The sequence below is a fragment of the Pyrgilauda ruficollis genome, unplaced genomic scaffold, assembly GCF_017590135.1.
Source record: "Pyrgilauda ruficollis isolate IOZ18807 unplaced genomic scaffold, ASM1759013v1 scaffold35, whole genome shotgun sequence".
In the NCBI taxonomy this organism is placed as follows: domain Eukaryota; kingdom Metazoa; phylum Chordata; class Aves; order Passeriformes; family Passeridae; genus Pyrgilauda; species Pyrgilauda ruficollis.
Window position 1 is genome coordinate 4,848,133 of NW_024524934.1, and position 22,519 is coordinate 4,870,651.

The following is a 22,519-nucleotide window of genomic DNA, read 5'->3' on the forward strand; positions in this document are numbered from 1 at the left end:
CGGGGGGCTGCGGAGCGGGGCCGTGCCGGGGGGCGGCGCCTTGGCCGGCCCGGGGGGACGGTGCATGGAGGAGGGGTGGGTGCCGCTGCCGGGCTCTGTGTGTGCGTGTGTGTGCGGGCGCGGTGGCGGCTGTGGCGGCGGCGCTGGGTCATGTTTGTGTTTGAGGTTGTCAAGTGAAGGAGGCTCCCGGCCCCCCCGCTCCCCCCGCTCTTTTTCCCTCCCTCCCTCTCCCTCCCGCCGCCGCCGCCGCCGCCGCGCAGGCGGTGCGGCGTTGCAGAGGGGTTTTCCCAGGCTCCTCCCTCTTTATTCATTCATGGATTTTTTGCCTCCCTCCCTTCCCCTTCCCTTCCCCTCGCAGTCCCGCTCGCACATACCCGCGGCTCCTCGGGCCCCACGGCGGGCTGCCTCCCGCCCCGCTCCCCCATTTTTGGGTGGGTACGGGGGGATGTGACCTCTGCGATCGCAAAGGCCCGTTTCTCCCTCTCCCTCTCCCTCTTTCTTTTTTTTTTTTTTTTTTTTTTTTTTTTTTTTTTTTTTTTTTTCCTCCCCTTGTTCAAGCGAGGGAGGGAATGACTTTTGGCGTGGGTCCTGCCCGGTGTTTCCGCCGTGGCTCTCACACGGCCATCTCCTCCCCGAAGGAGAGGGTCCTACTGGCGAGCGGGAAGCTTGGTGGCATTAAAGCGTCAGTGGGATGTCGTTTGTGCTGCAGGGAAGCGTCGGGAACGGGCTCCCGATTTACGGAGACACCGGAGGATTTCAAACTCTCGCTCCAAATAACTTGTGTAAAGAAGTGACGGTGTTTATTAGCGTCTTTAAAAACCTCAGCCCAGCCCTAGGGACTTTCCCAGTCAAGCCAGAGGAGAAGGGGGGGACTGGGGCTCAGGGAGTGCTGGTCGCTTCAAGCCATCCAGCCACTTTTCTCCATTTCCAGTTCGTGCCTAAGACCTGGAAAATGGACCTGTTAGCGTAAGGTTTTATTTAATTTCTAAATATTTCTGTTATGCTTGCAGATAAACTGGTATGAGTTAACAGCTTGACAGGCACTGTGCTCTGTTTCAGATTTTTTCCGTCTTTTTCCTTCAACGTGCGATAATACCCTAGTGAAGAATCATTTAGTCAGAATAACATTTTCCAGCTTTCCTGTGTGTCAGTTGCAGTAATTTTTTTTCTCCCGTTTGGGTCTTTTTATGCAGCAACAGACAAAAGAAACATTAAAAATTAATGATTATATTCCTCAACAGTATGTAGACTGAAGGGGTGGTTGCAAATAGTCTGTTTTAATTGGGTTTGAATTAAATTTCCTCAGAAACATGGTTGCCTTGAAAAACAGTATAAGTGCCCCTAAATTAATACTTTAAAAAATGCTAAAAATTCTACATCCTTCCTCTTTCAAACAGCTGTCCTTAATCAATTTGCCTATATTAGGGGCTATTTCAAAGTTCATACAGTTTTTGAAGGATTCTTCCTAGTGTTTACTAAAAGGAAGATTCTGTTAACATGAAGTAGAATTGCTATTAAAAGAAGCAGAAACTTGTTATTTTTAAATTTTGTTTAGATGGAAGAGTGTAATTACACCAGCAATTTTCTTTAAGTTCTTGTGTGTAAGTAGTTTTCCATAGGTCTTTGAGAGATTTCACGTCCTGTATCAGAAACTGAACAAAACACTCATGGAACTGTTAGCAATTCCTAAGAGTGTTTGAAAAGTAAGAAAGTGCAGGTAGGTCAAGAGCTAGTGTGATTTTCGGCTGTACACTGATATTTCCGCCAAACTGTCCCATGGGGAATTCTTCCAAACTTACATGCTGCATGTAAGGATTCTGTAGGTAATGTTACAAATAGGATGATGCTTTGTGTGTTTGCCCTCCCCTCTGTACTTCCCCCACCCGAAGCTGAAGATGTGTATCTGAAAGCCAGACGCCAAATTTTTTGTTTTAATTTTTTGGATTTATTTGCATGAGACGAGGGTTGTTGGAAGGTGTTTTCTGGCTAGAAAACAGCTGACAAATGTGGAAAAGTGTTTTCGTTTTCTCATGCTTCCTGAGTAATCCTAAAAGGAGTTTCAGCCTCACGTGGTTTTCCTAAGGTACTGGAACGCTTGGCTCCATAAAACCTGTTGAGGAATCCGTTCAGTGCAGGTTGTGCGGCCGCACCGGGAGCTGCAGGTTGAGCTCTGGGTGGCGGGAGCCCGGGGCAAGAGGCCGGGAAGTGGTGCCGACGCTTTGCACAACAAAGGGCACGAGGATCTGTGGCCCTGCCAGGGGACAGGGACGCAGCAGGAACTCAGGACTCAGCTGGAAGACCCCAACTCTGGCACGCATAAGACTGGGAGGGTGCAACAGCCTGGGGGTTCCTTGAGGATCCCTCCTCTGGGGCACCAGCTTGAGCTGTTGCTCTGTTGTTGCACCGTGAAAAAAATGCTTTAAGGGACCAGGGGTCTGTGACTCTGCTGTGGGAGACGTGGGTTGAGCCGGCAAGGAGATCTTGTCTGTGTGAGAGTCGAGGGAGTCAAGCCTGCTGTGGAGAGAATTCGGTCCCAGCAGTGTAACTCTGGTGGTCGGAGTGTGGCTGCCAGGGTGGCTCCTGGGCTGTCAGACAGGAAAGTTTCCTTAGCATATCGTAGGTGCAGAAATATTTCTTGCTAATTGCCATAGTCATTTGAGGATGAAAGGGATCAGATAGGTATCTTTGTTTTTCTTATTGATGCCTACATCTCATAACTTTCTCTCTGTTTTTTTAGCATACGGATTAACTGAGCCCCTTGACAAGTTTATGGAGCTGCCATCTCTCTGCTTGCTGTACTTTCCGTTTCTGAGAGGAGAAAGTGGTGCATGAGATTAGAGGAAAATGCCTCGGACAAAGCAGATACATCCCAGAAATCTGAGAGGTATGTAGATCTCAGTTGAGAAGGAAAAGCTCTTGGGAAATTCGGCTGCAGTTTCAATTATGAGGTTAAAGGAATATGTATTTAAGAAGTTGGTTTTGTTCCAAAAGTAGTTTGTAAGCAAGTTTTAGGAGTTGTCTGTGAGACCGCTCTAATTTCCACAGAGAAATAACTGGAACATGTCCTTATTCCTGCAGTCTGTACTTGACAGCATTCTTGATATTCTCCAGCTTACAGCAATAGCCAGCATGAACTTTGAAAATGCAAAGGAAGAAGCAGTTTCCTTATCAGAGAATTTACAGTTGAAATACAGGGGGAGGTGGGAAATGGGTGTGACATGGCAGAACTTGACGTTCTGCAGCCGGTAGTTGTTTTTCTTTAATAGTTGTCAGTTTAGCTTGCTTTTGAAGGGATCAAAACCTCCTCCCGTGCCTGGTTTCTCACTATTTATCTATCATCTGTCACCCATGCTACCTTGAGCATTGCTAGGCTTGACCTTGGTCTCCTTGCTCTCCTGCCTTTGCGTGGCCACATGGTAGCTTGGCTGTAAGGGATAAGCAGGTGAGAAAGCTGCTCTGCAAACTGGCAAGCTTACGTGTCCTGGCATTTCCTTGAACAAAATCCCAGTGCACTTTGCCAATCCCATGTGAATGTGAGGAATCTGATCCTATGGATATTTTTTACTGCCTTGGTAGAAGTGGCCCTAGAGGAATTAAATGAGAGGAAAAATGCAGGTCAGTTGAAGAGCAGACATCCATGGGGAGGGAGGACACGCTTCCATCCCTTCCATCCCTTTTACCCAGCTTTTGGAAGAACATGCTTCCACCTGCACCCTTACATGTAGCTGTCATCAGCTTTTTTCAGGTTAATTTTACAGTTGCAGTATGGAAGCATCCCTTCCCAGGAAAAAGGCCATTAGAAAACCACAAACATCAACATAAAGCTTTAGGGGCAGGAGCAGCATTTTATTCTGGTTTTAACTTTTTTATTGTCAAAACACAGCAAACATTCTCATGTGTCTCAGTTAGCTTACAGTTGAGAGTCTCTCAAGGGCTTGTGCATGCAGCTGTATCTGAGACCTCGTGTTTGCAGACTGTTGTCATTGCTACCACTAACAATCTCTGCTGGAGAAGGCATTTTTGCAGTGTCTTTATTCAGGAAGTGCTGAGTAGCATTTTGGTATGATGGATAAACCTCTCTCACAGATCAGGAATTCTACATTTCTCCTTACTGGATGTGAAGTAATAAATCACAGCTGAGTTTTAAATATTGCTGCTTACCAAGTTGCTGACATAACTGAGCTTATGTTTTCTGATCAAATATGAGAGTGATCTAATTTTAGTACTCTGACTGATATCTACTCTTGTATTGCTTGAAACTTAATAGGAGTTAGATCTATTGTAAAGCTCTCTATTCACTTAAATAAATAATCTAATTAAACTCTTTAATTGTGTAAGAAATTAGTTGCCTTTTTTTCCTTGCGTAATTTCTCCAGTCATTTAGCTTTTATCAACTCCCTTACAGCAGTTTTCATCAGTTCCCATTTTTCTAAAACTAATGGAGTTCTAGAATGAATTGAGATGGGTTCAATGTTGGGAAGGAAATAGCAGTGTATACAGCAAGCCCATAGTTAGAAATTATGTTGGAACAGCTCAATGATTGTCAAAACTACAGAGGTTGCTGTAAACTTCAACACCTTGTGAGTAGATATTGCTACTGTCATGGGTTGTTAGAGGTGAAGTGATTTGAAAAATTAGTTTACTTCTCATTAGTTATACACTATTTCCATTTCTAGTCTAGATAATGAAGAAAACTGGATTTCACTTTCTTTAGGCTCCTTATCAGTCCCCGAGAGCATTGCAGAAAATACTTGCCTCAGTTTGTGCTGGAACTTGGGGAAACTGAAAGGTTTCACAGGTCTGTTTTCTGACAGCTTGTTTTTGCATATGCGAAGTTAGACACATCTTAAATTGATGCTATTAATCAACCATTAAAACTTTCTTAAAAGGGTGGTTTAGCATGTGGTTTAATCCATGGTTATTGGTATTGATGACAGCTAAGTGTGCAAAAAAGCATAAATTTATATGGTCAAAGGTGAAACTCAGCAAACTTGGCAACCAAAAAAATATGTTCTGTAACGTTTGAAAGATGAAGGTGTAAGATTAAGTAACCTGTGTTTTTACAGGTTTTTAGGTTAAAAGCTATTTTTAAGTTGTCTAAACCTGCTTGTCACCTTTTGTACTATGTACAAAGAACACTCTATGGCCTTACCTGGCTTCTCCTTCCCTGCTGCCAGCTCCTCTCATTGCCCCATAGCAATCGAACTGCCAACAGCTTTAACTAGACTTGCTCAGAGCCCATCAATGTTTAACTTTTTTGGTGATCACTGTTGAACAACCCTTGAGGCTCTCTCTATGCTGTTGTGCATTAGATGAGTTATTTGGGTTGCACTTGCAGTCCAAATCAGCCTGAAGAATAAATAACCAAGTTCAAGAACCTAAAGTATTTTCCCTTTAAAAAGCCCCACACAATCCCTCTCTCCCTTCCTGCCAAGAAAACACACAGGAGAAAAACCACCAAAGAGATCCCCCCCACACACACACTCCCATTAGTTAATTTGAGGTTTGCTGCAATGCAGGAATAAGTTTTGAAGGTTTTAATATTGACTGTGTTTACTGTAAGCAACCTTATTGTCTGGGGGAAATAAAGGAACATTGTTTAATATAGAGAGCTAAATTTAAGATTTTGTCAGGAAACTCTTTGTTTTCTGTCATGGGTTGATTTTGCTCGTTTTGTATATTCTGTGAAATCTGACAGCCTTTGGCAGAAAAGCTGCAGCCCTAAAGTCTTAGGATCAGTGAAGATCCTGATACTCTGAAGATTGCACTGTCTTTTATCCTGAAGATTTCACTGTCTGCTTATAGGTGATTCAGTATAGTGCTATACTGACCTGATTTTATAACAGGAAAAGAAACGTATATAAGTAAGATGGGGTATGGGATAGATTATTTTGCAAATAAAAACGAATCTAATTAGTTGGCCATTTGTTTTCATGAATGTATTAGTGATATGGCTTTAATGCCTGTCTGCATCTGAAAGAGCATGTTGAATGTGAAGGTACCAACAAGGCATGTGCTGTGCTGCCCTTGTTTCATTAGGTTGTTTTGTCACATCAGCCTTCCCTGCTTCTCACTGCAAATCCCTCCCTAACGTGAAACACGTTGCCATCACCAGGGCTGCTTTGGTAAGAGGAGTCATGCACAGTGTCAGGCTGAGTCTCCTGACCAACTTAACAGTCAATGTCATCCCCAGCAGTGGGGCTGCGTGGCTGAAATTTGAGAGAAATTACAGTTTTCCATGTCTCAAAGAAAGATGTGGATTGGATGCATGGAAGTTCTGGAGAGTGTTTAGTAGTTTCAGAGGTGAAGGCCAAAGGTATGCGTGGGAAAAGCCTGGCATGGGATGTCCATCAGTGATGTGATTGGAGCTGAGTTCATAAGTGGGTGTTCCTGCTGTTGTCCTAGTCGTTGAAATATTAAGGGTGTGTATTGTGTTGCTAATCAAAAGCATCATCATTTCTCCTTCAGAAAACAAAAAGGAAAATATTTGCAAAAGAGGAAAAGACCTGTCTCGGTCAGACACCCAGAGGTCTCATTTTCTTATTTTTCTTTACCATTTTAGCTCACTAAAACTAACACAAAGACTCCTTTGCATGTGGCTGCACCCTGTATTTACATGGCCAATTGATCCACGTATGTAACAAAATATTTTATGGAATCTGTAATGTATTCCCAGAAGTACAGTTACATTAGAGAATCATGCTTTTAGCAGGTCTGAGTGGGCTTGGTTTGTTGTCAGATGGTTGTGAGGATATAGAAGGAAAAACGGCTCATGTTTTTGTTTACTTAAAAGTACCCAATTGCAGAGTTTAAAATGAAAAGTTTTCTTATGTGTACCCTGTTTAGTACAGTGCTGTGATTCACCAAAACAAACGTGTAACAAATATTTTGAATTTTGTCTCTTTCTAGATAAGCTTTCTGTTATTTTTTCAGAAGACAAGTTGTTGCTGTTTTTCCTTCTCAATCAAGTATTTCTCTTTGGAAACAATGGCAGACAGGCCCATAATGTTCAACAGCCGCTTCCAAATCTTCTAGTGCTTTGCATTTGATAAGGAAATGCAAGTATAATATGAGTAACTTTGCTGAATAGGTTGATAGCTTTGCAGTAATCTAAAAAGCATGCTTAAGTTTGCTGGAAAGCTGTGTATGTAATGGCCTTAAAATGTCCAGAAGAGCTGGGCATCTTCTGCTTCTCAAGTGTGAGTTAGCAAAGTCTCTCTGTGTTGTTTTAAGATTGTAATGTGCTTTTAGTGCTGAAATAGGTCTGTCTATGTTGAAAGCTGACAGATTGATGTTCCTTATTAGTGTTGGTTGTGTAGTCTGTATAAGTTATGAATAGATTTGTGTGCTGTGCTTTATTAATGATTTTCATCAAATGCCTTAATAAAAATATTGAGCTTTCTCAGGGCTTGCTTCTAGAATTTGTGCTTGCTTGAGTCAAAAGAAGTGTAAAAGCCCACTTGACTTTTGGGTCTTTGTATTGTTTCTGAGACAAAAATGGTGCCCTAATTTAGGATGTTCCAGAGTGGGTGCTGGTGCAGTATTAGTACATCAGAAGTGCTGGTGGCCTGCACTTTGTAGCTTACTTGTGGGCATCTGTAAAGGTGTTGCATATGTGTCTTGCCTAAGTTTCTGGGGCAAGAGTGAGACTCAGGTGGAACAAGAAGTCAGAGTTTTGACTTGGTGACTTCGCTACAGAAGATATCCCATGATTTGGCAGCAGTTTTTGTTTCTGTATGTCAGATAGTTTCATATAATTTCTTCTGCGAACCAAATCTGAGCTCCAGACGTCTCTCATGAAGGTAGAGAGAATACATGGCTCTACTGATTTATTACCAACTGGAGTACCAGCAGATCCACCTGTAGTGCAGTGAACAAACAGATCTCTTGTTGACCACAGAAGTACTCTCTTCCTGTGTGTCTTGAGTTTCTCGTTTGGGATGTGGAAGGATGTTTCTTGTTTTTCTTTTCTTTGCTTTATGGTTAAAGGTGTAAGATCTTTAGTCTGTGTCTTATGGTGTGTATGGTCCAGCGTCTTGCACATTAAATACCAATGTGCCTGCAGACCTTAAATTTTATTGTAATGTGAATGATGTCTAAATGCAATAAACTGTCCCACATACTCCATGGTGTAAGAAGGGCTATGTTTGAAGCTGCAATTTACCACCTTTTCCAATCACCTCTGTTGCTCCTGTCTCATTGTGCCATGTTCCCAAATTTGATAATGTGTTTTCAGCAGGGTGTAGACCTATTCACTGCCAGGATGGTTGGGGTCTTTTGTCAGTAGCTACAGTTGATGGACAAAAGCCTGTTGAGAGTGGATTGCAAGAGAGGAGGGAACAGTAGGGTGGACAACACTGGTCACTGTTGCCTTGAGACAACTGTGTTGAATTTCTGCCTCTTCCACGGAGTTTCTTGTATTGAGACTCAGATTCTGTTACACCAAACCTTTGCAGCCACCCGCTAATGGTGAGTGCTGCACTTTGCCTTGAGATACTCAGGCCCAGGTTCTGAGTTTATGCAACAACAGTTGTTCCACTATAGTGACAGTTTGGTGCAAAATACTGCAAAAGTGCAAGGTACATTAAAAAAAAAAAAATCAAGGTTTAGGAGATGTAAGCTGAAGATCCAAAATTGGCCAACAATTTTGGCACATCTTTTAATCTGTCTCTTAATCTCTCTATGCCTCTGTTTTCTGCTGTAAACTGAAGATACCAGTTCCACATCAGCATTTAATGACTCAGAAGATGAAGTTGTTAGTGTTGTGAAGCAGACACTTGGTGGCTAAATAACGGAAAAGATGATGAAGAAACTGGTAGTAAACAGAGCCAAGCAGTGAGCACAGCTCAGTTTGCAACTGGCTTCGTTTGCACAAACACCCTTGCTTTTGGCATCCTCCAACTTCTTGCTGCTTCACCTCACAGTCTTAACATTTAGAAGGTACTCTTAAAGCTTACTTCCTAGCTTCTAAAATACCAAACTAAAAGCCCAAGACATTCCACCATATCGAACCACAAAGTTCTTCTGTGAGCCATCCACGTTTTGGGACCTCAAGCTGCAGCGCAGGTTGCTGTTGTGTGAACTGGGTAGCATGTGCTGGTGTGCCCTGCCTGGACCTGGCACAGGGCTCTGGGGAAAGGAATCTCTCCCATCAGTGAGTGTTCGTCATCATGTGTCAGAGTTTCACGCTGTTGTCGAGAAAGCCCCTGAAGCCAGAAGGGAATACTCATTGGCAGGAAAAAACTCTAGAGAGGAACACGTTTAATGTAATTTCCCGGTTGTTTTTGAGACTGGTTTTAAGCCGTTGCTGCTGGAAGAGGAGGTGGTTCTGCCTCCTGCCCACCTCAGATGCTTGTTGCCCTTCTCACTTGTCTGTTTGCTGACCCCACCATGGAAGAAGCAGTGGTACCAGGAGCGAGTTATGCCAGCATCATCTGGGTTGGCTTTTTGGGCTGGGTTGGTTGTTCCCTGATGCTGTACACCCTTGCTGGAGCTGGTGGCAGTGGCGGACAGGGAGAGACAGTGCAGAGGCGGGAGTTGCCTTGAGCCTCTTGCTTGAACTCATGGTGAAACTATGTTGTAAGCTTCTACTTCCCATCTGTGAGCAGCAGGCTTTTTTGAGCTTCTTTAATTGCCCAAAAGCAGGTCTAGATTTTCATGAGGATAACAAAAGGTGTGTTCCCTGTTTCTGCTTTCTTTGCTTTGCTTTCCAGAATTCTCCTTCTCCTGACGAATTTCCAAACTTTACAAGTGATACAGGTTCTTAATGGATGACTTTAGGAATTTTATTGTACTGGTAAGCCAGCAAGAAACTGAACTGGTCTCAGCTGACACCTTAATGAAAAAGAAAATAAAGCACTCTCTAAAATTTGGCATAGAATTTTCATTCAGAATGAAAAAAAATCAGCTAAGATGTATCAAATTAATAAGGAGATCCAGAAAACTAAACTAAAAACTTCATTGTAGCTGGCACTGACAGCTCTGAATATGTATAGATTTTTGCATATTCATGCTAAATATTGGGAAAAGAGAATTGGGATAATACAGAGAGAATCTGCTGGATATAGACCATGGTGAAAATAGGTGCTTTCAGAGGGAGTTAAAAGAATGTGAAGGAGGAAGGTGTAAGAATGGTATTCTAGCTAACAGGATTGCAAAGAAATACCCACAAGAATGTTGATAAAAAAATAAAAGAATGGAGGGATGAGCTTAGTTCTGCTCTTTTACTTTCAGGAAACAACAAATTGCATTTTTGTGGGATAGAAAACCATTATAATTGTAGTTAGATATCAGTCTTGAGCTAGAAAGGAATGGTCAAGGGTAATGTAAAAAAAATTGAATTCCTATGGAAACAAAAAAGTAGCAGTGAACTGGGACTTGAAAGCTATATATAAGCCAGTTTAGATTTCTTTCAGAATTCACTGAAGTGGAAACAGTGCACGTCTTTGAATCTGCATCACCTTTACATCTGTATCTTCTTTATTGCTAATTGAGCGTGGAGTAAGAAATGCTGCAGAATTTGACATTTGCTGAAGCACGAATTCCAGCGTGTTAGGAAGGTCATGAAGAAAATGGTAGCTGTGGAAAGAGAAACAAAAAGTAAGATTTCAGCTGATGTTCCTGCATGTATTTCTGTTACAGCAGGCAGTTGACCTTAGGATGAAACTAAGACCAGTCTTTTGAGATCGACAATTATATTTTCTAAGAGCCAAGCTTTCTTATGAGCAGTTAGGAGAATATGGCTTTTTGTTTAGTTTTCTGGGTTTTTTTAAATCCTCACATCTCAGAATCCATATTTGGGTTGCTGTGTGTATGTAAGGTAACTTTAAATGGTGGGAGGGTGTGTGTGTGTTTATGTGTAAAAAACCAAAACAACAAATGAAAAACGCAACAGCCACCACTAATATGTAACCATCTGAAAGAAACATATAAACAGCAAAATTCCAGAGAACCTTGGTTAAGAGAGCCTTCTTGCAGATTTATAGTCAACTACAACTTAAATGGCTGTTTTGAAAAAGGCAAAGGCTTGTGGTCTGGTGTTTTCACAATTGACTTTTTAGGGCTTCAGAACTATGCAAGTTTGTCTGTTGACCCCTGTCAGTATTTTCAAACTTTGAAGTCTTCAGTCTGCTGGGCTTTGCAGTTGTGGTAGTGTTACTGCCATGTCTTATATCCAGCCCAATAAACTATCCAAGAACTTTGTTACCATTTAAAAATACCTTGTTCTAATTCATTCTCCTTAATAAAAATACCAGAGGAATAAATAACAAATAATAAAACCAGTGTTACTATGATTGAAAAGGCCTGTGTCCCAAATACTTGCCTGCTGCTCCAGGTGAGGATTCTTATCTGTGGAAAGAATTCCCAGTCTTCAGCTGGGCAGACAGGCATGCAGGACCTTGGGCAGGGAGCTCAGTAACACAGTTGCCTGGGTGTTAGGTGGGAGCATCTGTTTGACCTAACCCTTTGCAAAATTGTTGAGAAGATGAGAACTGGTTTTTTTCCTAACCACAGTCAGTTGCTACCTTCAAAACAGTCACTCATAGCCCTCCTTAATGTATTCAGGAAACTTTGCAAAAGACTCTGTTTTATGTTGTTCTGTTTTGGTTTTTAATGCAGGAATTGTTCCCTTTCATGGTGTGCATTCTGAGTTTCTTCTTACAATCAGATATTTTGATTTCAAATTGCAAACTGCTGTAAATATGCTGGATAACATAAAGGAGACTTCCTAGAGCCACACATTTTTAGAGAGCTGGTTATACCAATACAAAGTTCCTAGGCTGGTTCATTCTTTGGTATGTTGGACTTCTGTGTTAAGCATTTTAGTTCAGTAATGGCTTATGAGATTATGAAGAGAGAAACTGGGGCTCTTAGTTGGAAAAGTAAGATTTTCATTGCTATGTTAAAACAGATGAATAAACTGGACTTCAGGTTTCCAAATCACATGCATTGGGCAAAGTGCAGTATTTCCCACCACTTGTTTAAAGGTATAATAACTCAGAATATTTATATTAAGAGGAAGGAGGGGGAAATAAAACACCATGGCAGATTTTTGGAGCATTCAATAAAGCATTTATTGGGGAAGTAGAGAAGCTCTAGTTCAGTAGGTGAGGCTGTGCTGTTTGTTTCTAAATAAAAGCTTTTAAAATGCCTTTAAAACTTCTCTGAGTGAGGCTGCTCAGAGACTATGCTGGCTTAGGAATTCCTGTACGACCTTTGGTGGCAGGCTGACGAAGAAATCTCTTTGTAAGGATCCACAGGTTTTGAAAAGCAGGAGGATTTTTGCTAAGACAAAGTTGAAAAACTATCTGTAATTGAAAATTTAATATTTATCAAATGCATGTGGCCAGTTCAGTAAACTGGACTTAGCATCTTTGATTACCAACAGAAAGTAGAGAATGCATGTTCATATTTTAAAAACCTTATGAACTTTCTTCCCCCTGAATTCCTGTGTATTTTAAAGATAAGTTCCCAGCAAATACCCTTTGTAAATTCCAGGATAGACCTCCTGAGCTGAAACTGGGAAAGGTTTGGAATGAGCTGCAGGGAGGAGAACTGCGGTTGAGCAGGAGCCCGTGGTGTAGTGTCGCTACAAAACAACTGTGTGTGTGTTCCTAGTTACCTATGAAATATGTGGCTTACTCCCTGCCAGCGGTGGTAGTCATGGAATATCCCGAGCACACCGCATGATTTCCTCTGATTTTTGGCCTAATTTTGGGGGCTGGGAAGTAGGGTAAGTTAATATTAAATGGCATTGTTTTTAACTGCTGAGCTCTGTTAAGTCAGATGGGAGATTGCAGGCTTGTTCTTACCGTAAAGGTTGCAGTGCAGACAGAATACAGAGCCAGGAAAAAGAAAAAAAGTGTGTGGAAGTGGCACTTAAAATATAATTGCTATGGTGGTTTTGCTGTTCCATTACTGTAAGGAATCTCTAGCTACCATGCTTTTTGAAGCGAAGTGCATGTCTCATACTCAGTAGATGTATGGATTTTACCTTTCTCCCTGCTTTAGGATTTCTTACAGAAATATTTCTTACGGAAGTATTTCTGTCACAGGTTCATGAACAAAACAGACAAATGGTGTATGTATTAATAATGTTTCAAATACTATATTAGTATAATTTTTATTAGCAGAATATCTAATATAGCCAAGTGTTCCTGTAATTCTCCACTGTCAAGAGGCAGAGCAAGATACGTACATGGCAGAGTTTAATGCCTGGAATTGTAAAAGAGTGTAAGGGCAGTGCTTTTGTGGCTGAGAGGCAGGTTAGGAACTGTGAAAATACTAAGCTTTATTGAAAGAATGATTTAGTAGTTTTCAAACGTATCTTTATGTAATTTACAATGAGGACGTGCTGCATTTTTCTCAAGTATTGCATGTATTTGTTAGGAGGTGTGATAGTACCCTTTTTTGTTTTAACAGTTTATGGAACACTTAATTTTGTCTTCCCCTGGTGCTTTTTTCTTTATTTTATACAACATAAATTTCTGTGACAATAAAATATTACATTTATTTTAGAACACTGCCTATGTGTGCTATATCCAGATATATGTGCCCGTTAGTATATTCAGAATAGTGTTTTCCTTACATGCTTTTTTTCCTTTTCTTTCTTAAAATTCTGAAATGGTGATGGAACTTTTGGAGATATCAGGAGAAATTGCTGTTCTCATACCAGATGGTTTTCCTTTTGTCAGACTTGTGAAATGCAATTGGTCCTTAGTGCCCTTTCAGCAAGGTCTGGTACCAGAATTGCTGCAGAACCTGGCTGCCATCCCTGTCCATGTACATGAAGTCCATTGCTGCAGTGGAAGAAAGCATGCCAGTTTATCTTGGCTGCTAAAATGTGGGTCTGCTTCTCTGTTGAAAGGGTCAGTCGTCTCTCTCGTAGACTCATTAATTAGGCTAGAATCTTATCCTAGAGTGAGAGGGCATCATACACAGATGGGGCACATCCCAGAGCTCTTGGGACATTTTCGTAGGCACCCAGGTGGGATATGGGTTTGGCAAAAAACGCATTTTAATTATTAATGTTTCTCCAGTATCTTATGACTGACTTCTATTACGCCTTTTCAAAATTACATAAAGAATTTAAGAATTTATTTTTTTAACAGCTTCTTTTTTTCTTCTTCTGTGCTTTTTTTCTTTTCTATGATTCTGCCTGCTATACAAGTATGACAAACAGTCCAGTGGGCATCTAGGAAACAGAAAAATTCATAGTGTCATCTTATTCCTGCCTGGTTTTTCCTCCTGTTTCTAAATCTGAAAAAACTTTGATAGAACATCTCATGCATTTCAGTTTGCTCCTTGAACAAAGTTGTAGATACCAAAAAATGCGGTTAAAGCATGTTCTTCAGGAATAACATCTGTATAGTGCTTTGAAAAAGCAGAGCAAGGAGCTGGCTGTAGAGAAGCCAGGCTTGAAGGATGGGATACCTGTATGTAACGTGCTCTGCAAGCAAGGACAAGTAGTGGATCTTCAGTATATCTGAAAACTGACCCCATTATTTTAGGCAGTATTTCTGCAAACAGTATCTCCAAGATAAAGTGTGCATATGGCTGCATTTCTCATAGTCTGTATAAACATATTTAGGACTGCTTGAAAGTGAAAAAAAAAAAAAAAAAAGTTAATATCAGAATATTTTCCCAACTTTTACAGTAATTTTAGTTCTTTTGGTTTTTTTTGGGGAAGGGAGAGGAGAGGGGAATGGGCAGAGCAGTTCTCAGTTTTCCCATTTGTAGGAGATTCACATTCTAGCAGCTTTTCTTTTGAATGTTCAACGATCAAGCTATGGCAAAACACTGATGAGATTTTCCAGTAGATCTCTTTTCTTTAGTCAAAGAAAACTTGAGTGTGATAAGCAGGCTGATGTGCCCCACATGCCTGGCAGACTCCTTTCTTGTGTCACTTTGTAGCCTCGGGGGTAAAAGGTAGATTGAAGCCATTAGAATATATTTTCCTGTGGACCTTAGTATTGCCTGCAGTCAAGTGGTAAAATCTTTTAAATGCTGCTTGTGAATTTCTGATTTTTCTGCTAAATCACGATTTGCACAGCATGGCCAGTGGTGGTCCTAGCTCACCAGCATTGGCCTTCTGTAGCTGGATGCATTAATTTATAAAAGCTGTTAAAAAATACTTGGAAACAGATGAGAATCTGAATATTAATTTCATACTAGTGGGAACTATTGGCCTGAAAAGGATGTAGTGGTCAGTGTTTTCCAGAGCTGAAAGTTTTCCAGAGCTGAAAGTTTCTGGTTAACCATGTAGTTCTGCGAGGGCATTCAGAAATAGGAAATATTTTTAAATTTCTGTTATGAGGAAAAGGGAGAGAGGAGACAAAGCCTGGTGTTAAGATAACAGAAAAGGGTTAATGCAAATGCACATTTATGTAGTGGTGACCTGCAATTAAATTGCAGTCTCATATTTATAAGAAACTCTGTCCTAAAATGTGTCTCTTGAGCCAATGTTGTAAGTAATCAGCTTTTTCTCCAAGAGGCTTTAAAAACACAATTTTGGCAACAGTAACTAAGGCGGTATTTTACAGAAGAGCCCCCAGTAAATGGAAAGCAAGCTGGTAATCAGTTTTGATTAACGGATCTGCATTCTGTTACTTAAATGTTTATATCCTGATTAGCATTTAGGCTGAATTTAAATATGCAATTTTATTTTAGCAAAATATGAGGCATGGAGAATGGATATAATCATTCAGATGCTAAATGCTGGGGATGTAAGGTGAAGAATGTGCACCCACCTCACTCAGCCTTGTAAAGTGATATTGATGTGACTGATATTTTCACTTCATTTGTGGGATTACGGAGTTTCATAATCAAATATGACTAAAGGAAGAAGTGTTCGTGTCGCTTAAGTTACAAAACTAAATTTTAAATTAAGTGTTAAGACTTTTGCTGTTCATGAACTAAATGTCTCCTGCTCCTCATTTTGTTAAACACAAAGCAAGTTGAGCCGGTACAAAAGTTTGTAAGTTTTTTCTTGATTATTTTAAGAATTGCCAATCTATGATAGCATCTGATCATCTAAATCTGCATTTCCACTGCTTCATATATGTGTGGAGAATAGCTACTGTTCCTTATGTTGCTCATAATGTGTTTTTTTTCCATGCAAAAGCACTGATTCTGATGACAGTTATTAGGTACCAGAGATGTTGGTTTGCTCTGACAAATCACTTCGGCTGCAAAGCTGATACTTCGTGGCCAAAGGAGCATGCACGTCTTTCTGGGTTACAGATCCCAACTTTGTGGAAAACTGACTGATTCACCAGAAAGGTTGGCCTGCCACGTAAGCATGCCATAAAAAATGAGCATCTGACAGCTCTGTGGCTTGAAATAGTGGATCTGACACAGGCATATGGAAAATTCATGCAACAGGGATACTGTATCAAAACAATTTCTGTAGAGAGGCAAAACGGAATCCTTTCCCTCCCTTCCTCCCCTCCTTTGCTTTCTCGTGACTCTGTTTTTATGTTGTTTGCTTCTTACCCTTTGCCTTTTAAATGGTGTCTCTTTAAAAACTGACATCTTACACAAGGATTGAGCTGTTCTCAAAGAAATTTTCGGTAGAGTGATTTAAAGGGGAATATTCACACAGGGATAACATCAGGTGGGATGGTGGGACACTTCTGGAAAGCCATGGCTCCTCTTCCTCTTAATGTGAGTGCCTGAAAGGAAAGACAGTGCACTGTGCTCCTGAGTTGGACAGGGAATTCCTGCACAGGATGACTTGACTCTTCCTTCTTCCAAAGCAAACTTTTCTTTCTATGCCTTCTGATGAGACAAACCTTTTCTCCCCTCCACCTGCTGTATTTCTGTTGCACTAGGTTTGATATCCTCTGCAAGGTTTCTTATTAGTCTTCTACCTGGGCTTGTAGAGCAAAGATTTCTGTTTACACAGAAGGACTTCTGTTGTTGAGCTGGCAGAGGTTTTGAGGACTGGGAAGGGATAGAAAGTAAACATATGCAAGCAACAAATGGAACAATCACCCTCCTCTCATGGTGAGCAAGTCTATAACTGATATTACTGGCTTGGTTTTTTTCATAATTTTCTTTTTTTTAGTCCTCCCCTTCTGCTTTTCACATTTTTCACCAACTGTCATTAGGGTTTCCATAATTTTAGCTGCACTTTTTTCAACAGACCTATGAAAATAAGATGTTGCTGTTACAGCTACCACAAAGCAAAGAAGCAGAGGCACAGGAGGACTAAGAGACAGCTTGAGCAAGGTGTGTAGGCACCCACTCTCTGCTAAAGCCTGAGGAGCTGTTGTGCCCAAAGTCCTTGCTGGATCGTGCCTTGGAATGGTCATTTAGGGTCATGTTGGGAAATGAAGCTGAGTCTTTCCTGGTTGGCCTGGGTAGCAGTGGTTACTGCTGACCTGGTGTTTTCCAACAGAACGCTTTCCTAAAATGTTTGAGCTCTGTGGTTCTCTTTACCAGAGCCACCCACATATGTATTTGTGCCTACCACTACAGGGTATAGATTAATGAAATATAGATGTGTTTGTGCAGGGGCCCTTGCCTTACACTGCCAGTGGGACACAACTGAACAGCATCACCAGCTGCCTAGTCTGCACTTTCCTCTGGTGAGTTTTATCTGAGGGAAGCTCTCTGTGGTGAATGAATTACTGAAACGAAGTGCCTGAAGACACAGTTAGACTTTCATTCATCCTGAGAAGTAATTAACATCTGGATATCTTGCTGCTGAGAATTAATTTCCTTCAGTAGTGGCCAAGTCCTTCTCCATGTCCCTGCAACTGTGTTTGTGTGCTCTGTTTAGCTGGGCTGCTGCAGTGGATATGGCAGGTATGCTGCTGAACGTGAAGAGCTGCGTGTAGAGCGAGCTTGTGCAGTGGACTAGGATACATACTCTTGATTTTGAATCACCAGCAGGTTCAGTGGAGCCTGGCCCCTGTTGTATACAGGCTGTGGAATTCTCATCTGTATTCAACCTCTGTGAAGGAGCTGACTTCATGCCTGTGGAACTGCACTAGCCTAGGAACCATAAAACATGAAGCACAGGAATGAGATCCTCATGGGAAGATAGAGGGAATAGACTTTTGGCTGCCCAGAGGGAGGAAAACTTAGTCTCCACCAGTGTGTGCCCAGGAGTGTTGAGGAGTGCCTTGGTGCAATGCTGCATTGATGAAAATTGACATGGGTTTATGCTTTATGTGTGGCCAAGTGAGAAAAATGTGTTTGGTAAATGAATTTTAAAAAGCCTGGTTTGTTCCTTCTGCTTCATATGTAAATCCCAACGTTAGAACTGCAGATCTGCTTACTTAGTATTTAGAAGTTGTAGAGGGCTAATGATGCTGCAGCGTGGGTGTGTGAAGCCACACTGCTGCTTTTTGTGTCATGTCAATTTTTTTGTCGTGTGCAAATCATCCAGGAGTCTGCCAACGCATGGTGAAAGGGATGTCTCACTCCTGGTAAGTTGCTTCTTTGGTCCCTTGGTAAAACTGCTGGATCCACATATTGCTTAGCTTCTTTTGGAGCTCTTGCTAGCTATTCTAAATATTCATTAAAATAACAATGCAGCCTTCTAAGTAAAAAGCTCATTGGAAAAAAATATGAGCTTTTTCCAGAAGCAAATCCAATCGCACCACCCATTTTCTTCAGAAACTGGAGCTGAGGCATTGCTGCAGAAATTCTCTTCCAAGTAATGGTAGTTGCTTCATCCCCTTCCTAATAACTGCACTCCTGTGGCGATGAAGTACAGAAATGCGTCCAGGCTCATTGTCAAAATCCTCCATACAGTCACCAAAAAAAGTAGTTTGCAGTTAAGTGGGTAAATACATTTTCAAAGAAAAGCTTTGTCCATAACTGTCCTTATCTGACTGATGGTGGAGCATGCAGCTGAGAGAAAGATGGGGTAAATATTCCAATATTCTAGCTGAGTCATCTTTGCTTCTTCCTGATTATCCCTTTCTATTCATGATTAATGCCCATGGAAATACTTTTAGACATTATTTGCTCTTCTTCTTCTTTTTCTCAATAAAAATTATATATAGAGTATCTTACCTTAAAAATTAGATTAAAAGAACATATTTGAGCAACTAAGACAAGAACTAGAAATCAGAAAAGCAGATTTGTGGGTTTTCATTCAATGTTGATTCATTTTACATGTACTCCTGTCCTGTATCAGGCTGAGTCTTTTTCTCTGCAGAAAATGAAAAGCATGTACTCATGTCAAGAGCGTAATTCGTAGTTATTTTCAGCAGGTGCTTAAAAACATTTGTAAAAACATTCCAGCTTATAACTGAGCAATTCACCCTCCACCCCCTGTATGTAAATTTGTAACAGAGGATTCAATAAGGGGTTTGAGTGTATAAATGATACCTTTATTTTCAGTGTGGAATTCCCATTGAGAGGCCAGGCCTAAAAATACCAAATGTTTCCACAAACAATTCCTGCACTCTGCATGTTGAGCAATACAGCTACAACCAAGGGGAGAGCTTCTGCTGACAGTTGAATGCAGGATCCAAACTGAGTTAGGTTATATATAGTTTTTATTACTGGTCATAAGCTCTTACCAGAAATCCAGATGTGCTTGAATCCTGCAACAGATTAATGACACAAAATGACTGGGTGCAGGATGAAGGCTCCTTTTGTGTACCAGAGAGGATACTGTAACTTCCAGTTAATGACTTCAAAATATCTTACAGAACGCAAAGGAGCAAGTTAAGGCATGTAAACAGAAGTTGCCAGACTTCTTATCAAGGTAATTACATGGTATAGAAATGTGTGACTTGATTTAAAGAAATAATTTTGTATTAGTGCTGCCCTTTTCTAATGGAGTGTTTCAGTAAATAAATATTTTAAAAGAAACCCCCCCAAAAAAACCACCTCAAAACATTCTCAGTAAATAAAAGGGAAATTCAAAAGGGAAAAGCCAACGGGTGTAGAGGAACTTTACAGGGCAGAAAATGTGTCTTCTGAAATAGTAGAAAATCTTGTATAAGTGACCCCAAAATGCTTTGGTTTTGGGATGTTTAAACGTAGCATATTTTTGAGTGGTTGCTAATTTGAAATATTAAGTGCTGCATGGAAGTTAATAAGCTTACGAGTCTGGGTGTTTCTCAGTGCTCATGTCCAGCAGGTAAATAGGCATGTTTGTGCAACATCAAAACCCTTGATTTTTCTTTTTGCTGCTCCTGCCATACTGTATGTTCCTTGGGGAAGATCCTGGTTCAGTGATTGTGTCATAAGTACGCTCTCTCCAGATTAAATCCCTGCAGAAGCAGGTGAGTGGTATAGGGAACCTGTTTGTTGTGGCTGCGTGCAGCAGGTACAAGCTGCTCAGGCTTTACTCACATTTACTTATTTATTTGAAGAAGTCGATTAGAGTCAGGCTGTCACTGGATTGGTTTCACCAGTATCTCTATAAGAATGGTTTAAAGTACGATATGTAGTTGGAAGCAAGGTGGGAGAGGTCAGCAGCCCTTGTGGAGTTTTTGTCCTGATTTTTGCCACAGCTGATACAGTTTCACCGCTGAAAGTGAACAAAAGTTCCTTGTAGACCTGTCAGCACTGCCCTTTGGCACTCAGGTCAGTCACTGTGTCACAGAGTCAGCTCAGAACTGTAATTTCCACTCCAATAAATCCGGTTAAAAACTAGCATTGGGTGCTACTTACACCAGCAGCTGTTTTAGCCCGACATGTCCCCATGAGTAGCTGTATTTTTCAGTCTGTATTTAAAGTCTAAGTTGTTAATAATGGTTGAACTCTTCCTAAGCTTATTTTCAGGGTTTTTTTGGCAGAGTATTTTAATTACTGTCAAAGACTGGGATGGGCTGCATGTTTCCCTCTGTGTTGTGAAGCTTTCACATAGTGACTTTTTGCTTGCCTTAACTTCTGTAGAAATCCACCTTTGAGAAAAGGGTAAGATTTGCACCAAATTCTCTGCTTCCTTTGGAAACATAGAAAAAGGAAAACATGTTTCCTGTTAGTGACTGTTTTAATTTGTATTTCTGTTTGCATGAGAATATATCCCAAATGTACAGAGAGGAATTTGTTTCAGGGTGCTATTAACCTGAGAACTTTCAGGGTATTTTTTTGTTTTTTTTTTTATTCCTGGCAGTTCCTTACATTCACTTCTCCAATTTTGAATCTAATGTCTAAACATTATAGGAATTGTAATATAGTCATCTCCATGAAATGTCCTATTATAAACACTTCCAGGTTTTTTTGGGTTGTTTTTTTTTAACCAGTGGCTTGTCTAGGCTGGGTATAACTTGGGGCTGTTCAGCCAGAGGCACTGGTGGCTGTGTTGAGCATGGTCAGGTACCCTTTAGTCTTTGATCACTGTAGTTCTTAATGGTACTGTAATGGTACTGGGTGTAATCCTGATAAAACTTCCTAAAATAGCCAAACGTTTGTGCATGGTTTGTTGTGGGTTTTTTGTTTTTTTTTTTTTTTTTTTTTTTTGAGATATTAAGGATTCTTATGGGCATTTCGTTGTTCCTAAGGCAAGCACACAGTATTGATACAGAAGTGTTTTCTCTGGGGACATCAGAATTGAGTCTGGTTTTTCTGCATGCATACTTAATCCTTCTAGGCTTGTAATATTCTCTGGAATTCCCAGTTTTCTGCAAACAGCTTTATTATTAGATATGCATTTTCTGAAGTGTCCATTTAGGTTACCTTCAATGTCCTGGTGATATTGAGCTCGCATCTAGCAGCCAGACAGCCCAGGTCAGATATATATACATATGTGGGGGAAAGGAGAAGTGAACAAGGAACGGGGGTAGAACAAGGGGTTATGGAGGAATCAGAACTATGTAATTTACTTACCTCTATGGGAAATGTCTACATCTAGTTATTAAAGAAACTTTCTTAGATGTTTCCTCATTCTCTTTTTTTTTTTTTTTTTCTATTTGCCTGAAATAAAGATATTGGACAGAGATAAGACATTACAACAGGCTGTGGTGGAGATTTTCATAGGAGTATAGATTTTCCTGTTCCAGAGAAGATTGTTTTTTAAATTACTGATATGCTCTGAAAATATGTAGAAGAAAAGGTAAGAACGAGACTAGATGGTTGGTGCAAAAACACCCAACAAAATTAGATCCAGATGGAGGAAGTGGGATCTATGTTTTTGAGCTGTGCAAAGGCTGTCCCACGTTTATTCCCCTTTCCCATTATTTTCAGCACAATGTGAGGAACTCTATGCTATATTTATGTATTAGAACTGAGAGTAAGAACGTAGTAATGAGTCTGTTGTCAGCATGTTGTGCTTTCTTTAATTTACAGCATCATCACTGTGCTGCGCTGACATAAAGGGGAGAATATAGCCTTTGTCCCCGCTCGGCTCTAGCGGAACCGAGAGTGATGCACGCAGTTGGCAAGGGCTGCGACAACAGAGTCCCCATTCATGGCTGCCATCAGAGCAGTTTGGTTTAGCTGTGTTACGTAAGCCATTTGTGGTATAACTCAGGAGGTTGCACAGAATAATATTGGGCATGGATATCCAGCTGTTGTGCGAGATATTGAGAAGGGAATAAAGGTACCT

General features: G+C 40.8%; 1 protein-coding gene across 3 annotated transcripts in view; it reads left to right on the forward strand.

The window, feature by feature from the left end:
- HIVEP1 (HIVEP zinc finger 1) overlaps positions 1-22,519 on the forward strand; it is a 119,867-nt gene that overhangs the window by 850 nt on the left and 96,498 nt on the right. For all 3 annotated transcript variants that reach the window (XM_041475363.1, XM_041475359.1, XM_041475360.1), the window contains exon 2: positions 2,738-2,884. In XM_041475363.1, coding sequence (XP_041331297.1) covers positions 2,845-2,884 — 40 coding nt within the window. In that variant the 5' untranslated portion in view covers positions 2,738-2,844. The remainder of the gene's footprint in view (positions 1-2,737; positions 2,885-22,519) is intronic.